A 21,699-nucleotide genomic window follows, 5' to 3' on the forward strand; every position below is an offset into this window, starting at 1 on the left:
GGCAGATAGTAACGCCTAATAAGACAGAATTATTTCAGGGGCAGATAAAGATCTGCAAAGTCAACAGACACCTGATTCCCCAGAGGCCCGAGATATATAAATCAGAAGTAAGAAAACCAGGTAAGTATCTACGTGCTTATATGACCCTCCATCACCGCCATATCTAAGCACCTCAAACATTACTGATTTTACCCTCACAACACCTATGAGGTACTGTGCGGGGTTTGCAGACCCCTCCTTAAGACTAAAGCAGTGATGGAACTGGACCAAGAAGGCCCTGCCCCTCAGCAGCTGCAGAGCATGCTCCAAATGGAAGACCTGCTTACAATGGGACGGTGGCAATCAAGTGGGGAGAGAGTGAAGGAGAGGCTATCTACAGGAAGAAAGCCAGTTAGTACCTTCTGGAACACAGGAATCCACAGAGGAAGGACCTAGACAGTGGGTAACGCCGAAATGGGCAGCAAGGCTAAAATCATAGGACACTGAAAAGGGAGGACTGGGAAGGTCTGACAAACTATCTGAATTGCTGAGACTGTTTGAATAATCCTCTGTGAGGAATGAAGCAGAGGGCTGTGGCCATGCCCCAAACTGAAGAGAACACCGGACGGTGGGTATGAAGTGGCCCAGGGTAGGCTGATCTGGATATCAGCTAGAGGGGACAGAAACAATTCCCACTCCTCCCCACTTAGGCCCTGGGTTGACAGTCAGTGGAAAGGGTGGGCCTGGGTTTCCCTACCCTTCCCTCCACCTTAGACTGATCAGGGGCAATCCAGAGAAAGACAGATTGACTTGGTTGCCAGGGCTTCATATTGCTTGATAAACCTCCCCCTCCCGCTGCCACAGGACTCTAGAGACTGAGTCATGGCCTGCCTACTAGGCCTCCTGGCCCCTACATGAACCCTACAGGTACTATCCCTATTTTCACAAATAAGGAACTGAGGCACAGAGAAATGTAGTAACTTGCCCAAGGGCACACAGGAAGCCTGTGGCAGAGGTGGGAATTGATCCTACATCTCCTGAGTCCCAATCCAGTACCTTAACCCCAAAATCATCTTGCTTCTCTCCCATGCTATCTAGAGCATACCTGTGTGTGAACTCTGATCTTCAGGAAACTGCTATACACATTATGTTGACTGCATGCTGGAGGTTTTTTAAATGAGCAGTAAGAAGACTGATCAGTGTCTCTTTTTGAGATACCAGATGAAAACTGCCTCTTGACTCTACAGAAATTCACCGGAATCAAACCTCATTTATCATTGTACTCTCCAGTTAACACAAACCTGACCTCTCTTTTTTGGATTCTGCAAAATAGAGTTACATCTCAATAAGAAGTTAGGCAAAGTTCCTTCTTTCTGGCTTGAACATTGATAGACTGACCAACCAGGCACAGCCACATTTGAATTACAGATGCGGTGTTTTGTCTAAAGTTTTGGCCATCCAGTTTTTATTAAGGAGATTTACACAATAGACAAAAAGTTAAAGCTACACCAAAGGGGATCTATAAACAGCAGCGTAATCTATCAAACATGGGCTTTCTCCCATCCTATTCACTACTGTCAAGGTTCCTCCCCCACTCTGAACTCTAGGGTACAGATGTGGGGACCTGCATGAAAAACCTCCTAAGCTTATCTTTACCAGCTTAGGTCAAAACTTCCCTAAGGTACAAAATATTCCACCCGTTGTCCTTGGACTGGCCGCTACCACCACCAAACTAATACTGGTTACTGGGGAAGAGCTGTTTGGACGCGTCCTTCCCCCCAAAATACTTCCCAAAACCTTGCACCCCACTTCCTGGACAAGGTTTGATAAAAAGCCTCACCAATTTGCCTAGGTGACTACAGACCCAGACCCTTGGATCTTAAGAACAATGAACAATCCTCCCAACACTTGCACCCCCCCTTTCCTGGGAAATGTTGGATAAAAAGCCTCACCAATTTGCATAGGTGACCACAGACACAGACCCAAACCCTTGGATCTGAGAACAATGAAAAAGCATTCAGTTTTTTACAAGAAGACTTTTAATAAAAAATAGAAGTAAATAGAAATAAAGAAATCCCCCCTGTAAAATCAGGATGGTAGATATCTTACAAGGTAATTAGATTCAAAAACATAGAGAACCCCTCTAGGCAAAACCTTAAGTTACAAAAAAGATACACAGACAGAAATAGTTATTCTATTCAGCACAATTCTTTTCTCAGCCATTTAAAGAAATCATAATCTAACACATACCTAGCCAGATTACTTACTAAAAGTTCTAAGACTCCATTCCTGGTCTATCCCCGGCAAAGACCCAGCATACAGACAGACACAGACCCTTTGTTTCTCTCCCTCCTCCCAGCTTTTGAAAATATCTTGTCTCCTCATTGGTCATTTTGGTCAGGTGCCAACGAGGTTACCTTTAGCTTCTTAACCCTTTACAGGTGAGAGGAGCTTTCCCCTGGCCAGGAGGGATTTCAAAGGGGTTTACCCTTCCCTTTATATTTATGACAACTACGTACTGCACAACATCGCACAACATCACACTATCTACTGTGACACTTCCCAGGGTACCCTGGGCTGTGAGGCACCTCACTACCACCTGCTCTTACCATGAGGGAATCCTGTTTGTGCCTGCTGTGGATCAGCTCCCTGCTTCCAACAGCCTCTGGCAAAACAAGTTGCCTTCCAGGCTTCTGCAAGTGTCATGCTCTCTGTAAAGGTTAGCAACAGGTACACACCAACCCCTGAGTCCTCAGAGCATCCCTCTGGAGTACCCAACGTCTGATCCACTGAACATTCACCGAACTCTTAGATTCTCTTCTCCTAAGGGTATAGCAAACATCAGCTTACAAGATCCAACTCAGAATCATTAATCTGCTTAACATACAGCACTTACAAAAAGAAGGATTCTAGGTGGACTCCTCCTGAAGGTCGAAACAGCAGACTGGACTTCTACATAGAATGCTTCCGCCGACGTGCACGGGCTGAAATTGTGGAAAAGCAGCATCACTTGCCCCATAACCTCAGCCATGCAGAACACAATGCCATCCACAGCCTCAGAAACAACTCTGACATCATAATCAAAAAGGCTGACAAAGGAGGTGCTGTTGTCATCATGAATAGGTCGGAATATGAACAAGAGGCTGCTCGGCAGCTCTCCAACACCACTTTCTACAAGCCATTACCCTATGATCCCACTGAGAGTTACCAAAAGCAACTACAGCATTTGCACAAGAAACTTCCTGAAAAAGCACAAGAACAAATCCACACAGACACACCCCTGGAACCCCGACCTGGGATATTCTATCTACTACCTAAGATCCATAAACTTGGAAATCCTGGGCGTCCCATCAGCTCAGGCATTGACACCCTGACAGCAGGATTGTCTGGCTATGTAGACTCCCTCCTCAGGCCCTACGCTACCAGCACTCCCAGCTATCTTCAACACACCACTGACTTCCTGAGGAAACTACAATCCATCGGTGATCTTCCTGATAACACCATCCTGGCCACTATGGATGTAGAAGCCCTCTACACCAACATTCCACACAAAGATGGACTACAAGCCATCAAGAACACTATCCCCGATAATGTCACGGCTAACCTGGTGGCTGAACTTTGTGACTTTGTCCTTACCCATAACTATTTTACATTTGGAGACAATGTATACCTTCAGATCAGCAGCACTGCTATGGGTACCTGCATGGCCCCACAGTATGCCCAACATTTTTATGGCTGATTTAGAACAACGCTTCCTCAGCTCTCATCCCCTAATGCCCCTACTCTACTTGCGCTATATTGATGACATCTTCATCATCTGGACCCATGGAAAAGAAGCCCTTGAGGAATTCCACCATGATTTCAACAATTTCCATCCCACCATCAACCTCAGCCTGGTCCAGTCCACACAAGAGATCCACTTCCTGGACACTACAGTGCTAATAAACAATGGTCACATAAACACCACCCTATACTGGCAACCTACTGACCGCTATTCCTACCTACATGCCTCCAGCTTTCACCCTGACCACACCACACGATCCATTGTCTACAGCCAAGCTCTGCGATACAACCGCATTTGCTCCAACCCCTCAGACAGAGACAAACACCTACAAGATCTCTATCAAGCATTCTTACATCTACAATACCTACCTGTGGAAGTGAAGAAACAGATTGATAGAGCCAGAAGAGTTCCCAGAAGTCACCTACTACAGGACAGGCCCAACAAAGAAAATAACAGAACGCCACTAGCCGTCACCTTCAGCCCCCAACTAAAACCCCTCCAACGCATTATTAAGGATCTACAACCTATCCTGAAGGATGACCCAACACACTCTCAAATCTTGGGAGACAGGCCAGCCCTTGCCTACAGACAGCCCCCCAACCTGAAGCAAATACTCACCAGCAACCACACACCACACAACAGAACCACTAACCCAGGAACCTATTCTTGCAACAAAGCCCGTTGCCAACTGTGTCCACATATCTATTCAGGGGACAACATCACAGGGCCTAATAACATCAGCCACACTATCAGAGGCTCGTTCACCTGCACATCCACCAATGTGATATATGCCATCATGTGCCAGCAATGCCCCTCTGCCATGTACATTGGTCAAACTGGACAGTCTCTACGTAAAAGAATAAATGGACACAAATCAGATGTCAAGAATTATAACATTCATAAACCAGTCGGAGAACACTTCAATCTCTCTGGTCACGCAATTACAGACATGAAGGTCGCTATCTTAAAACAAAAAAACTTCAAATCCAGACTCCAGCAAGAAAACCTGGATTTGTGCTGGAAATGGCCCAACTTGATTATCATACACATTGTAAGGAGAGTGATCACTTTAGATAAGCTATTAGCAGCAGGAGTGTGGGGTGGCAGGAGGTATTGTTTCATGATCTCCGTGTATATAATGTTTTCTGCAGTTTCCACAGTATGCATCCGATGAAGTGAGCTGTAGCTTATGCTTATGAGCTTATGCTCAAATAAATTGGATAGTCTCTAAGGTGCCACAAGTACGCCTTTTCTTTTTGTGAATACAGACTAACACAGCTGTTACTCTGAAACCTGTCACTTAGATAAACTTATTCTTGCTTTCACTGTAAATATATCAAAGAACTGAGACTCAACTGACAATAAGAATATTGGAAACAAATGATTACACATAAAACAAAATAATAATATGCTTTCTAGAACCTCAGCTTCACTCACAGGACAAACCCCTAACTCCTACAGAATAGCTTACTCCAAGTCCTTTCCCCAGCACTGTCAACCAGGATGTCTGAGATCCTCCTTTCATGTTTGTCTCAAGGCACGCTACCTCTGTGTGTGTGTGTGTGTCTCTCTCTATATATATATGTAACACACACACACACACACAAATGTCTCACATATTTTCTGTATATACATCTCACAATAATTAAGATGACAAGAGGGACACAGACTTCCAGTAGAGATCTTACATGACCCCTTCTGGTAAATCCAGAAGATCCCTGTACCCCAGTGTACCTTGTGCCTTCTGCTATTGGCATCAAGAGGCCCTTGAGTCAAACCTACAAATACATAGAACAGATCTCACTGAACACACCCAGTGTTTGCATCGTTTTGTCATCCCCTCCTACCCACCCAATGAGCCATGCTGTTCATTGAGATGACTGTGAGCATATATGAAGCGGATACAAACGAAAGACATTGGGAGCTTCACTACTAGCCACCTCAGAGTTATTTATTATTTCTACTATTTAACTTGATAGAGAACTAATTTTACCAAAAGAAGTCTTACTTTGAGAAGAGGAGCTGTTGTAGCAATGGCAGCCGCTGTGGCTGCCGCGATGGTTGTAGCTGAATCTATATTGCTGTGTGCTGACCTGGTATCTTGAGCACTCTTTTTCTTTTCCGTAGATGCATTTTCTAAAAGCTGTACCTTCACCTCCTTAAATACAGGAGGGTTTTGGGTTCTATAAATACAAAACATATCTTCCTGTGAATGGCATTCTTGTCAATTCCTGATCAAGCATAACGTTCCCGTTCCCTCCTTCCCCATAAACTAGCCTTTCTTCAGCACTATTAGCCATTGTGAGGTTTTCCAGGGATACCCAGGATTGTGAGGGACCTCACCACCACCTGCCCTTAGCATGAGGATGTCTTGTCTGTGCCTGCTATGGAGCACCTCCCTGAAACCACCCAGACTCTGGCAACACAAGCTGCCTTCCAGGTCTCCGCAGGCCTTACTCTCTCTCTGTACAGGTTAGCAACACACACACCAACCCGCAAGCCTTCCAAATGTTCCTCTGAAGTGCTCCGCCCCCATTTAACTGGACACTCACAGAACTCCTAGATTCGCTACCTCCAAAGGAATAGTACAAATCAGGTTGTAAGAATCAACTTAATACACGGTTTCAGAGTAGCAGCCGTGTTAGTCTGTATTCGCAAAAAGAAAAGGAGTACTTGTGGCACCTTAGAGACTAACAAATTTATTTGAGCATAAGCTTTCATGAGCTACAGCTCACTTCATCGGATGCATACAGCTCCCCTGTATTTTCCACTGAATGCATCCGATGAAGTGAGCTGTAGCTCATGAAAGCTTATGCGCAAATAAATTGGTTAGTCTCTAATATGCCACAAGTACTCCTTTTCTTTTAACTTAATACACAACACTTAGATATACTTTACTTATAGTGAAAACAAGAATACATTTATTATCAAAGAACAGTGATTCAAGTGAAAGAATGAGAATACAGGAAACAAGTAGTTACATACAAAAAGGAATCATAACATGCTTTCTACAGACTAAGCTTAATACACAAGGCATTCCCTATCCCTTACAAGAAAGTCTTTTTCCAAGCATTTTAGTCACGTTGGATGAAATCCCTTCTCATAAGATAGACTCCAATGGCAACTTGTCCTTACAGAACGAAGGGATAACTTGGGGGTTCATCTGCACCCAGATATAGTTTCAGAAGTTCATTGTCCTACTCCTAAACAGGATAACTCTTGCTAGTTTTGTTTTTTCCTGCAACCTCCACAATCTATTGATTGGTATTTTGCTCGGTCTGTAAATGGGCATCCATTGAGAACCACACAATACTTAATTTGCACATCACCAGCCAGAGTGAGATAAGCATCTCTTCCCATCTCCCTGCCAGGAGTATGTGGATTATCTTTTGGGGACCTGTCTTAACTCAGACCCGAAGAACATAATTTTTAGTATCTATACGTAACTTCACATGTACGTACATGTACATTTTCTGTACGTACATCTCACAATGACTATGATTTCCAGTATGACACTTTCATTACAGACCTTACATGATATTCTTTGCTGGACCAGCATGTAGATATCAGACCCAGGGGATTCCTGTAACCCTTATGTACCTCAGTGCCCTTTGCCAGTTGGCATCAAGAGGTCCTTGGGTCACACTCATACAGGCATTTATGGCTTCTCCAACAATAAACTTCCTTTAAAGAAAAATTACACATTTCTACCACATAGCTGACACTGAAGAATTTTACTTAAATCTTTATTGCAACAAGATAATAAAGATTTGTTTCAGAGGTACCATTTGTTAATGTTTGTAATATTAAGGGCATGGTCTGTCTATGGTATTACTGCAACCATGACACACTATGGGGTGACAAGCTGGCTGTCACCTAATTCAATTACATATGCAGTTCTAGACTGTGGTATAGACTTGACTGTAACCAGGCAACAGTCCAAGTTGAAGGCTGCTAGCGGCAGGGACCTTATCTCCTTATTTGTTTGTAAAATGCCTAGCATGCTTTGGGAACTAAATAAATCAGAACAATTCCTGCCCCATTTTTTGTATCACGAAGGCATTATTCCAAAAGGTTTTTGAAAGCATTACAGAAAAATAATTGTACAAAATAGTAAAGACACTGCAGGGCAGATAGACTTCAAACCAGAAAATGAGTTCTGAAAAAAATAGTTCCACAAGTATAAACGAAATATTAATGGAGGAGAATAAAAAACCATTTTCCTTTTACCAGTGCTACTAAGAGGGATCAGGGAAACCAGGAACCACATATCTTAATAGAAACTGAACAGCTGAGACATTATTCACAGCTCAAACTTACCTCTGTTTTAACACAGCGCGCAAAGCTTCTTTCTCGCCAGTAGTGTACTGAGAAATAAATATATCATCATCTGTGAAACAAGAATATAATATACACTTTGTCAATTTAATTTTCAGGTCTCATTTTATAAAGATAAAAACAAAGTTATTTCAGTAACATGTAGAAATTTGGTATAAAGTACATCACAGCTCAATACACAAGCCACATTATTTCAGTGTGTAAATAGTTTTCTTCACAGGTAATAGCTTCAAGTTATGAAAAGACAAACATTAGGCATCATTTAACATAGGGCTAAAAAATCTGAGCATCATTCACTACTGCATTTTAAAGATAGTCAGTGATAAGACAACCCAATGCACTATGAGAATAACTACGAATTTATTTTCTCTCACATAAAGCATTGAATAATTTGAGAATGCTGTCAAAATAATGACAGTTTTGAATGTGTGCAGCACATGACATATTCATTTAAATTGTACAAACTCTAACCGAAACTTTCTAATAAACAAAAATGAACTAAAACTGCATAATATTAATATTAGTTTTTCCTGTGCTATCATAAAGTGCAACAAAAGCCTTCACCCACCATCAAATGCTCTAGAAGGTCCCCTAATCAGGATTCTACCCCAGTGTGCATCACAGAGGACCCCAAATCCAACAGTCATAAGCAAGCTGCACCAAGTTTACTTAGTAAAGGATCTTGAACATTCAGAGTAAGCAGCACTGCTTGCTATAGATAAACTATGTTACAATACAACCTTGCTAATATGCGTATTGCTAATCTGCACATTTTATAATGCACACACAACAGAGCAGCCTTCTACCTCCCTCTCAGCAAAGATTTAACAGAAGTTGTAGTAAGATCTCATTATCAATACTACTGTACATTATTTAACAAAACACATATGTTGCACCTTGATAAGGGCTCGGTCCTCCTTTACCCCACCCTGAGGGCTGCACAAAGGATGGATCTTCTCTTAATATACTAAGTAGTATCAGATAAGGTTAAACTGCACTTGAAAAGCAATGACTAAATTAAATTTTGCAATGCATTAACCTTGCTCATTTTTAACTGTTTGTTTGCTTATTTATCAGTTTGTGAAATTTAGTAATTCACAGTGGGGTCTCTCCTCCTCAGTAATGTTCTGAAAAGTGACTAGGTTTAAACATGCCCTTTCTTACTCTACAAATCCGATCCTTGTATGTATTTAGTTATATCTGCTAACCTCAGTGTTTAAAAATAGGGGTGTGTGTGTGTATGCATTCCTATTTATCCTGGTCATCAAAGACTTGCGAATCTGTGCAACTCCACTGAGGGCAATGGGGTTGCAAAGGTTGACTGAGGTCAGAATTTGCCCCACACTGACAATGAACAATCCACTGAATGCATCCGATGAAGTGAGCTGTAGCTCACGAAAGCTTATGCTCAAATAAACTCTAAGGTGCCACAAGTACTCCTTTTCTTTTTGTGAATACAGACTAACACGGCTGCTACTCTGAATCCAGGAAGAATCACTGACTTTCATATTCCAGACTGAGTTTGCAAGGCTGGCAGTCAGAAAAGCATCTTTATACACGTAAGCTGAGCACACAGAATCTGGAAATCGTTCATGTACAACTGTGGATCTTCTTTCTAAAGAGACAATATCGGCAAGGTAATATCTTTTGTTGGACCAACTTCTGTTGGTGAGAGAGACAGGCTTTGAGTCACAAAGAGCTCTTCTTCAGGTGTAGGAAAGGAACTCTGAGCATCTCAGTTAAATGCATGGTGAAACAGATTGTTTCGCATAAGTAGTTAGAACATATTTTAAGGGACTGTTCAAGAGAGAGTGGCCCATTAACACCTCTGCAATCATAGGACAAAAAGAGGGGTTTAGTGGGTTACAGCTTGTTGTAAGAAGCCATAAATCCAGTCTCTGTTCCATCCATGAGTTTCAGTTTCTAGCAGAGTAATGAATTTAAGCTCCCAAGCTTTTGAAAGTATTGTGCAGGTTTCCTTTGAGGATGTGAACCGATAGGTCAGATAGAGAGTGACAGCCTTGTGAAAAGCTATGATGCTTTCCCAGACCTGAAGTAGAGCTCTCTGTGGCTTGAAAGCTTGTTTCTCTCACGAACAAAAGTTGGTCCAACAAAAGATATTACCTCACCCACCTTGCCTCTAATATCCTGAGATCAACATGGCTGCAACTACACTGAATACTCCTTTTGACAGCTGTTTTGACAGAGTAGAACTATACTTCAAAAATTGGCATCTCTGATTTAAATGAGAGATTAGGATTGGGAAAAATATTTAGATTTTATTAATGTAAACTCATTTTTTCAACATGGAAACAGTGAGTTTTAAGTGTTTCACTTTTATACGACCAATATAAGATACAGGAATCTAAAAAAAAGAAAAGGATTACTTGTGGCACCTTAGAGACTAACAAATTTATTTGAGCATAAGCTTTCGTGAGCTACAGCTCACTTCATCGGATGCATTCAGTGGAAAATACAGTGGGGAGATTTATATACATAGAGAACATGAAACAATGGGTGTTACCATACACACTGTAACCAGAGTGATCACTTAAGGTGAGCTATTACCAGCAGGAGAGCAGGGGAAAAAACCTTTTGTAGTGATAATCCAGGTGGGCCATTTCCAGCAGTTGACAAGAACGTCTGAGGAACAGTGGAGGGGGGGAACAAACAAGGGGAAATAGTTTTACTTTGTGTAATGACCCATCCACTCCCAGTCTCTATTCAAGCCTAAGTTAATTGCATCCAGTTTGCAAATTAATTCCAATTCAGCAGTCTCTCATTTTTTTGAAGTTTTTTTGTTGAATAATTGCAACTGTCAGGTCTGTAATTGAGTGACCAAAGAGATTGAAGTGTTCTCCAACTAGTTTATGAATGTTATAATTCTTGATGTCTGATTTGTGTCCATTTATTCTTTTACGTAGAGAATGTCCAGTTTGACCAATGTACATGGCAGAGGGGCATACTGGCACATATCACATTGGTAGATGTGCAGGAGAACAAGCCTCTGACAGTGTGGCTGATGTGATTAGGCCCTATGATGGTATCCCCTGAATAGATACGTGGACACACTTGGCAACAGGCTTTGTTGCAAGGATAGGTTCCTGGGTTAGTGGTTCTGTTGTGTGGTGTGTGGTTGCTAGTGAGTATTTGCTTCAGGTTGGGGGGCTGTCTGTAAGCAAGGACTGGCCTGTCTCCCAAGATCTGTGAGAGTGATGGCTCATCCTTCAGAATAGGTTGTAGATCCTTGATGATGCGTTGGAGAGGTTTTAGTTGGGGGCTGAAGGTGATGGCTAGTGGCGTTCTGTTATTTTCTTTGTTGGGCCTGTCCTGTAGTAGGTGACTTCTGGGTACTCTTCTGGCTCTGTCAATCTGTTTCTTCACTTTACTTCAGCAGGTGGGTATTGTTATTGTAAGAACGCTTGATAGAGATCTTGTAGGTGTTTGTCTCTGTCTGAGGGGTTGGAGCAAATGCAGCTGTATCGTAGAGCTTGGCTGTAGACAACAAATCGTGTGGTGTGGTCTGGATGAAAACTGGAGGCATGTAGGTAGGAATAGCGGTCAGTAGGTTTCCGGTACAGGGTGGTGTTTATGTGACCATTGCTTATTAGCACTGTAGTGTCCAGGAAGTGGATCTCTTGTGTGGACTTGTCCAGGCTGAGGTTGATGGTGGGATGGAAATTGTTGAAATCATGGTGGAATTCCTCAAGGGCTTCTTTTCCATGGGTCCAGATGATGAAGATGTCATCAGTATAGCACAAGTAGAGTAGGGGCATTAGGGGACGAGAGCTGAGGAAGCGTTGTTCTAAGTCAGCCATAAAAATGTTGGCATACTGTGGGGCCATGTGGGTACCCATAGCAGTGCCGCTGATTTGAAGGTATACATTGTCCGCAAATGTGAAATAGTTATGGGTGAGGACAAAGTCACAAAGTTCAGCCACCAGGTTAGCCGTGACATTATCGGGGATACTGTTCCTGACAGCTTGTAGTCCATCTTTGTGTGGAATGTTGGTGTAGAGGGCTTCCTCATCCATAGTGGCCAGGATGGTGTTTTCAGGAAGATCACTGATGGACTGTAGTTTCCTCAGGAAGTCAGTGGTGTCTCAAAGATAGCTGGGAGTGCTGGTAGCATAGGGCCTGAGGAGGGAGTCTACATAGCTAGACAATCCTGCCTGAGATGATGGGGCGTCCAGGATTTCCAGGTTTATGGATCTTGGGTAGCAGATAGAACATCCCAGGTCGGGGTTCCAGGGGTGTGTCTGTGCGGATTTGTTCTTGTGCTTTTTCAGGGAGTTTCTTGAGCAAATGCTGTAGTTTCTTTTGGTAACCCTCAGTGGGATCAGAGAGTAATGGCTTGTAGGAAGTGGTGTTGGGAGAGCTGCCTAGCAGCCTCTTGTTCATATTCCGACCGCACCTCCTTTGTCAGCCTTTTTGATTATGATGTCAGAGTTGTTTCTGAGGCTGTGGATGGCATTGTGTTCTGCACGGCTGAGGTTATGGGGCAAGCGATGCTGCTTTTCCACAATTTCAGCCTGTGCACGTCAGTGGAAGCACTCTATGTAGAAGTCCAGTCTGTTGTTTCGACCTTCAGGAGGAGTCCACCCAGAATCCTTCTTTTTGTAGTCTTGGTAGGAAGGTCTCTGTGGGTTAGTATGCTGTTCAGAGGTGTGTTGGAAATATTCCTTGAGTCGGAGACGTCAAAGATAGGATTCTAGGTCACCACAGAACTGCATCTAACAGTTATAATCTGTTTAATCTAACAGTTATCCCTATACACAGGGATATCACGGAAACAGAAAAGTTCAAGAACTGATGTATTCTCACAAGGAACCTCAGGATTTACACATTTATTTTAGATGCCCGTAGGAGAGGGGCAAAAGCATTATTTAACCCTATATAATTCATAGCAGTAACTCTTAAAAGAATCAAACACATTTTGAAAGAAATTAAGAAAAAAAACTATAAGAGGAAAGTAATAATTTATCATAAAATGAAGTGAAGTAAACATCTTAGCAATTTACTACAAGACCATTACCTGACCACATGGTGCTTCAGTTTAAGATTACACAACCTACCCCCCTCCAAATTGCACCTAGGGCACCAAACTCCCAACAGAAGGAATCTCTCACAAACCAACTTGTTTAGTTTTAAGTAGGTTCCCATAGCAACAATCCAACCCTTGCACCATTCCTTAAAGGGGCTGTACTTTCTCTTAAGTTTGACAACTAAATAGAGAAAAAACACACTTTTAAATAGATTTCAGGCCAGAAGAGACTATTATTATAATCATCATCTAGCCCAGTGGCCCCCAAACTTTTCATAGTTGCAACCCCCCCTTACCCTTGTCTCCCCTCCAGTCCCACGCGGGAGCCAGGGCTAGGATCGGAGAGGGGTGCGGTCAGGAGTAAGGGAGCCAAGGCCGGGGCTGCAGCTGGGCTAGAACGGAGCCATGTCCAGGGACCAAGGCTGGGGGCAGCTCCAGGGCTGGGAGTAGAGCCGCAGCTGGGGGACAAGGCTGGGTGCAGGGCTGGGAGCAGAAGCCACAGTCAAGGGCCAAAGCTTGGGCGGGGATGGGGCTAGGAGCCCGGGCTGCGGCTGGGGGCAGGGCCAGGAGCAGGGCTGAGTGGCACTCCCTCCCTGCCCCTGATGAGGGCTGGCCCGGACCCCACTGCGCCCCCTCGAATGTTCCTCCAGGGGACACGCCCCAGTTTGGGGGCCTCTAATCTAGCCTGAACTCCTGCATAACACAGGCTATAGAATTTCATCCCCTAAATCAGTATTTTTAGAATTACATCCATATTATGAGACCTTTAAAAGGTTTTCCTTCATGATATTCAAAAGAACTCAGAAAGAAGTCTTGTATGTCTGGGCAGTTAGCTTCAGCACCATCATTTTAAGTATTATCAGGATAACTGTGTTTTCAATTATTTCTTTTCCCCCTCAACAAATATTAATTAAAAAACTCACAGAAAGCAAAACCACTGCCAATGCTCAGAGAAGAAATGATAATTATGTCTTTAACAGTTAACAATTTTACACAGAACATAAGTTTTTTTTATTGTAATATTTCATATTATATGCAATTAAAAGGTGAGAGAGAAGTATTAAAAAACAGATTTCTTTGCCTATATTACCATCTGATTATTAAAGCTAAAGAAGTTTAAAAATGTAGTTTACTTTTTGGTTATAAACTCCTTTCATGTTCAATCCATCACTTAGTAAAATGCTGCAAAAATTATTGATGAACACTGTAACTTTTTTTAAAAATAGATTTTTTAGAATTGAAAAAAAAATCATAGAATGTAAGGCTAGCACGGACCATTGTGATCATCTAGTCTGCCCTCCGAGATAGCTTGGCTATAGAAATTCTCTGAATTAATTCCTGTTTGAACTAGAGCATATATTTATCTTTATTTAAAAGTTTCCAATGATAGAGGATCAACCATAGCCCTTAATAAAGTTGTTCCAATGGTTAATTACCCTCACTGTTAGAAATGTATTTTTTATTTACAATGTGAATTTGTCTAGTTTCAACTCCCAGTGATTGGATTGTGTTCATAACTGTTTGTTAGATTGAAGAACCTTCTTTATCAAGTTTATTTTCTCCATGTAGGTACTTACAGACTGTGATCAAGTCACCCATAACCTTCTCTTTAAGCTAAACAGATTGAGCTCCTTGAGTCTATATCAAGGCATGTTTTTTAATCCTTTAATGATTCTCTTGGTTCTTCTCTCAACCCTCTCCAATTTATCAACCCCCTTCTTGAATTGCACACACCAGAACTGGACACAGGATTCAAGGAGTGCTTGCACCAATGCCAAATATACAGAGGTAATATAACTTCTCTATTCCTAGTGCATTAGCACTTCTGGCCACAGCACTGAACAGGAAGCTTACGTTCAGCTGGTTATCCACCATGACCCCCAAGTCTTTTTCAGAACAACTGCTTCTCAGGATACAGTCCCCATCCTAAGTATGACATTTGGCCATTCTGAAATACATATTGTTTGCTTGAGTTGGGCTTACCAAGCAATCCAGTTAGCTCAGTGTCAGTGAGCTCTCCGCCCCATTATTCACCACTTCCCCAATCTCTGTCATCTACAAACTTTATGGGTAATGATTGTTTCCTTCCAACTTATTGATAAAAAATGTTAAATAGCGTAGGGACAAGAACTAAGTTCCCTGTAAGCTGCGTGGTCATGCAGCAGGCTCTCAAGGACCACACAGGCAGGGAGAGAAGCCCCTCCCCTGGCCCAGCCCAGGCCCAGCCAGGGACAGGAGCCCCTCCCCCCGTCCTGTCCTGGGCCCGCCAGACCTGCCGGGGAGAGGAGCCCCTACCCCAGCCTGGTCCAGCCCAGGCCCACTCAAGATGCCCAGGAGAGGAGCCCCTGCCCCAGCCTGGCCCACCGGAGTTGCCAGGGAGAGAAGCCCCTCCCGCAGCCTGGCCCCACCCCACCAGAGCTGCTGTGGATGGGTAGTGGCGCCTCTTACCCGGCTGCTGTGGTGAGAGAGGGCTAGGGGGAGTCCTCTCTCCCCTTTGTAGCCCTGGGGCAGCCTGCACTTCAAACCCCTCATCCCTGGCCCCACCCCAGAGCCTTCACCCCCAGCCGGAGCCATCACCCCCTACCCCAGCCCTGAGCCCCCTCCTTCAGCCTGAACCCCACATTCCCAGCCCCACCCTAGAGCCTGCACCCCCAGACAGAGCCCTCACCTCCATGCCCCAACCCTCTGCCCTAGTCCTGAGCCCCCTCCCACACACTAATCCCTTCATCCCCAGCGTCACCCCAGAGCCCACACTCCCAGCCAGAGCCCTTATCCCCCACACACCCTAACCCAGTGCCCCAACTCCCTCGCACACTCTGAACCCCTCGCTCCCACCCCCACCACACATCACCTCCATATTGGTGCAAGTAACAAAATTTATTCTGCACGTGGACAGAAAAAATTAGAGAAAACACTGGCCAAGACAATCTGTGCAGGACCTCACTAGAAATACATATGCTCTAAGATGATTCCCTGTTTACAATAACGTTTTGACACCTATCAGTTAGCCAGTTTTTAAACCATTTAGACTCATAGAATATCAGGGCTGGAAGAGACCTCAGGAGGTCATCTAGTCCAACCTTCTGCTCAAAGCAGGACCAATCCCCAGTTTTTGCCCCAGATCTCTAAATGGCCCCCTCTAGGATTGAACTCACAACCCTGGGGTTAGCAGGCCAGTGCTCAAACCACTGATCTATCCCTGGACATGTTGATTTTGTATTGTTCTAACTCCTTAATCAATATGTTGTTCAATACCAAGTCAAATGCCTTTCAGAAGTCTATTACATCCACACTATTACCCTTATCAACCAAACTTGAAATATCATCAAAAAAGATGAAACTGCAATGCTACCAATGCTGTTAAAGTCTTATAAATATTCATTAAAAAAATCCATAATATAGGGGCCAAATCTGACCAGTTTAATTAAAATACAAATCCCATTTTCAAAAAGCTGATTCCAAACAAATCTCATTTTTAAAAGATACAGCTTTTCCTAGAAATTGGTTGCTTGCAAAAATATGTACACTCACTGCAGCAGTAACTGACCTCATGCTAATGTCACCAAACAAGCTCTTCAAAACAAAAATTGCAAACTCTTGAATATTCTACTAAAAGGCATGCATTGCTTCAGCACTAGGAGGCTGCCAAGATTTCTGGCAATGCAGTTTAATACACTACTGGAAGGTGCTCAGATCCTACAGGGATGAGCATAGTATATGACCTCGTATGGTAAAGGACAGAATGAAATAGAATAGAACTCCCACTGTTAAAAAAAGAAGGATTTAAGATATCTTCATTTTACTAGTGAAACTCGAACTGCAACATCTTGACTAACAATTTTTATACTGAAGGAAAAGATATGAAACAAACATATTTTATAGCTATTTTCCAAAATAGCTGTTTTCTTAAAAATGGTTATAGAAGTCTGATATTTTGTCTTACCTTCTCGTCTATTTCCATCTTCCATTACTTGCAAAGAAACTCCTTTTACTGCAGTTTCCTTAGAATAAGGAAGGGATAGGTGTGAGGGGAAAAACAAACATTAACAACATGTATCAAGAAGAATTTATGTTTAAATTATTTTTATATACATACACACACTGTGTATATATATATATATATATATATATATATACATATACACACACACACACACACACACACAGAGATCAAAATATGAAAGAAATATAGTATGCAATTATAAATCAGTAAAGTATGTCTTATTTTGTATCAGCACCCAAAAGTTTCAGAAACAGACATGACTGCTGAACATGTGGGCATAAAGACCTCCACACTGGAGTAATACAAGCTGCTGTTCAGAGCCCCTACTCTCTGTACCCTCTAACCTAGAATAATATTGATTGTGATATTTTTCTGGACAGTAATGCATCTAGACTAAAAATAAGAAGTAATCTCAATATTAAGGTGTTTATTTTGCACATTGATAGCCAAAGGATTTTATACAAATAACTCATTAATGGCGATGTAAATTACATATGTGCTTATCTTAACATGTGCAAGCAGTCCCAATGAATTCATCATAACTACTCATGCCCATAAAGTTAAGCATATACGTAAGTGATTCCAGGACTGGGACCATATAATGGAATTTATTTCACTGAGATAAACCTTGAATAATCATGCTCTACTGCTGGGATGGGGAGATATAAATCCACCACCTTACCCTAAACTTTGATGTGGGTCTGCAGAACAGTACTCTACAGTAGTGGTTTTCAACCTTTATTCATTTGCGGACCCCTAAAAACTTTCATATGGAGGCATGGCCCCCTTTAGAAATTCAAACTGCCGTACTCTTGAAGTCTTAGACTGAAAACTGACTGAACAGAATTCAACTATAAATGTTGCATGTGCATGGCACAGCATTTGACACAATGTGAGAAAGGGCACTAAATGTGGGCTTCTATGGTAATGACAATACTTCTGGGTTTTGACATGTAGATGGGACTATTCACATCCGTTTTTCTGATCAAAAGTAATGCCCTTTCTGGGATCTGAAACTTTCTTTTCACAGTCACCTCTCGCAGACTCCTAAGACATAGTCTGCAGGCCCCAGGGGTCTGCAGACCACAGGTTGAAAACCACTGCTCTACAATCACTACTTCAGCCTATGAGTAGGGCTAATAGCTACAGGTCCTATTTGCCACTACTCAGTTGTCACTGGATCTACTCTGAGCTTATACAGAAACCCATCTGCAGTCCCTTCACAGCACAGAAGACAGGAGAATTTTATCCTTATGCATGGCCATGTACAATGAATTTGCTAAAAACAGATCTCAGCAAATACAGACTACAGAAAATATAGCAAATATAAAAGGAGAAACTAATTGAGCTAGAAAGGGTCACATTGAAATATTAAAGAAATTTTAACAGACTGATATGAACTAATGTCTACTTAAATGAACAATGACAGGAAGCAAAAGAAACTATAATCATAATATTAAAGGTCTTCAGGAAATCATATTGATTTGTGCTATTCAAGGAGCAGAAATTTCATAGGAAGAATTACACTATAATTTGAAAAAACAGTTGCTATAGGTGGAACATAAGAAAACGATGGCAGCATAATCACTATATGCTAGACAAGATAAGAGAATATAAAAGCTCTGATCTTGCAAAGACTTATGCATGTATATTGACTTCAATACTTCCAGTGCATAAAAGTTCAGCACATGCAGAAGTCTTCGCAGGAACAGGGCTGAAATCAGATAAGCCTCTCAGAGAGAGAAGAAGTTTGCTGATCTACTAAAATTTGGATCATATATATAATCTTTTGAGATGGAAGTATGGCATACACTTCAGGACAGTAGGATCAGGAATAGAACAGTAAGTCTTCTTACCTTCTGTGATAATAGCGTGGGTTCTAAATCATTTTCTACTGAAAGAAGATGTTCTGAACTTCTTTCAGCCAACACACTTCGGACAGCTAAAATAAAAGAGACTTTACTGTAGTTATTCGTATGTAGTTTATGCATTTGTGACAGGTATAACTAGTCTGTCCCACATCTTAGTCATTTCTATATCTGTATCTTTAAAAATCTAAACTAAACAAAATGACCTTCATTGCACAAATGAGCTCAGAGTGTCAACCTGGAACTGGCATATTAATGAACAATGCCTGAGATGCAACATAAACCTGCTTGACACACAAGAGGAACTTGCTGAAAGTGAGAATCGCAAATGATGCAGTGACAACTCTGGATCAAATTCAGTATGAAATCAACATAAATTAATGGGGTAATGCATTTGAATGCCCTTTTACAAAGATAACATCTTGTAAAGTTGTGTGATCCTTTGATCAACAATGAAAACTTTATTTTCTAAGGAGACAAGAGGCACATTCTAGCCCAGTAAATTCATGGCACAGTACATGTCAATTTTAGCTATTTTAAACGAACCCATTACTGTGGTTTCTAGATGATAGGGAATAAGATATAGCTTTAGCTGCCAGACATCTAAGATATACCTGAAATGTAGGGAGAAACACTGTTAAAGGGATGTCATCAACTTAAAAAAAATTCAATTTCGAACCTGAAAATGCTTTACTTACTATTGTAGCAAGCACCAAGAATTACTAGAACTTAAAGACTAGAGGAAATAATATATTATGTTTTTTCAGTTTACTTGTATATTTGTCAGTTTCACCGTTTCATCTGTATAAGTAGTTCAGTGGGTTCAGCTGTTTGTGTGGGTCTTTCACAAAGCAACACCAGAGGAAAAAGCTAAACTGTAAAAATCTCATTTTAATATTGTAATCACAGTAATTACCAGGAAGAGTCAGGGGCAGCTATTGTATCTGAAACTCTTTTTAAACACAGTTTTAAAAAAAACCTGACTACCTTTCAAGTTAAATGTGTCCCTCTAAACATGCAACCATTATGTAACCAAAACAGAGGGGTCACTGGAATTACCTTTTTTGAAATATTCATACAAAGCATTTAATATTTAACATCTTTTCATGCCTGTATTCTCTATTCTAAACTGCCAATAAATATTTCTTCCTAATCTCAGTAGGTTATGGTCATCATACATTGGGAAATCTATCAGTTCCGGCTCTCAGAGCAAATTAATCTGTCATTTTAAAGATAGAGAAAGCTGCAAGTGCATGAAAAAGCCTGTGATCTTTCCTCCAGTACAGTGCTACAGTAGGACCTGCAATCCCCTTGTAGGTACAAAGAAGGCTAAAATGACCCAAAGGTACAAGACACAGAATATCCTTCCTTCTAATTCATCATCATGAATAGCCAATAGCAAATTTATCCGCATAATGAATGTAGTACACAGAATTTGGAGCCATATTTAAGAAGTGTGTGAAGTTTGGGGACATTTTGTACAAAGTTAGAAAAACATTCTAAAATATTTTATACAAAACATGTTAAAAACAAAGTAGTATTTCACAAAACTGGCTAAACCTGGTCAATTAGAAAACAAAAAAAAAGTATAACCAATTCATATCGATCTTTACAGACAACTTTCCTAATATAAATACATCCATAAATGACATGCTAGAAAAAGGATCCGACTAGACAAATTACCCCAAAGAAATGGGGTTTGATCACATACCCTGTGTAACGCTGCTGGAGGTAGTGACAGTTGATCTATTCGGCAGAGGTTTGTTTGCTGACAATGCTGGAGGAATATAGGATGTTTTGTCTTTAATCAAAGCTGCATCATCTGCCTGGTAGGGAGAAGCCACTTCACGAAGCTTCTTTACCGAAATTTTAACTTTTTTTCTACCGCAGTCAGCAGCTGCTGTCCAAGTGCCAGTGGGTTTTTCTTTTGTGTGGAGGCTGGTGGAGCGGATAAGCACATCACTGGCAGCGAGGCTAGCCGTAGAGTCCTGGCTGACACTAGAATTACTTTCCACCTCCATGAGGAGCTCACAAGGCAGTTTTCAACACTCACAACCAACCTATTAATGGGGTTTAATAACATTATTAACCAACTAAAAGGGACAGTTTATTAATGCTTATGAATTGATTATGGACAGGGGCACCTACATCACAATAACCTAGGATTAAAGAAATAAGAGCACGGTGGGGAGGGGAGGGGAGCGAGTGGGGTTTACAAGATAGATTCCAGCAAGTCATCCCAGGATCTAAACCAACATATACAACCAGTCACCTCCCCCCCCCCCCAGCTCTCATCGTTTTACCATAGGAGGGGCAGGGACGAGCTACCCTGAACAGTTCTCATGGGCCTAACGCCACAGTATTGCGGTACCAAGCAGCGCCCACCTGGCCAGCAACAGTGCTGTAGCGAGGACAGGGTGCAGCATACACGTCAAGAATTGGGGTGCAGCACCCCCTTCCCCCACCGCAGGCTCCCTCCCCCAGCCCCCACTGCCCGCCCGGCAGGGCACAGGGCGCACGGCTCCCTCCCCCGCACCCCTAGGAGTACAGGGACCCCCCACACCCTACCTTGGGGTGCAGGGTGCCCTCGCCCCGTTTTCCCTGGAAGCTACAGCACACCCTCATTCAACCCCTACCCAGCAGCCACCGGAAATGCTAGTTACCATGGTAACAACACCAGGCT

The 21,699-nt window shown here is 42.2% G+C and overlaps 1 protein-coding gene across 3 annotated transcripts in view; it reads right to left on the minus strand.

Moving 5' to 3' along the window:
• KIAA0586 overlaps positions 1–21,662 on the minus strand; it is a 134,257-nt gene extending 112,595 nt beyond the window's left edge. For all 3 annotated transcript variants that reach the window (XM_084630195.1, XM_084630194.1, XM_084630193.1), the window contains exons 1-6: positions 21,585–21,662; positions 20,728–21,076; positions 19,005–19,090; positions 17,089–17,146; positions 8,084–8,153; positions 5,772–5,946 (exon numbers count right to left, since the gene is read on the minus strand). In XM_084630195.1, coding sequence (XP_084486321.1) covers positions 5,772–5,946; positions 8,084–8,153; positions 17,089–17,146; positions 19,005–19,090; positions 20,728–21,037 — 699 coding nt within the window. In that variant the 5' untranslated portion in view covers positions 21,038–21,076; positions 21,585–21,662. The remainder of the gene's footprint in view (positions 1–5,771; positions 5,947–8,083; positions 8,154–17,088; positions 17,147–19,004; positions 19,091–20,727; positions 21,077–21,584) is intronic.
• Between the last annotated feature and the right edge of the window lie 37 nt (positions 21,663–21,699).

The sequence above is a fragment of the Lepidochelys olivacea genome (genome assembly GCF_965140295.1).
Source record: "Lepidochelys olivacea isolate rLepOli2 genome assembly, chromosome: 6".
Classification (NCBI taxonomy): Eukaryota; Metazoa; Chordata; order Testudines; family Cheloniidae; genus Lepidochelys; species Lepidochelys olivacea.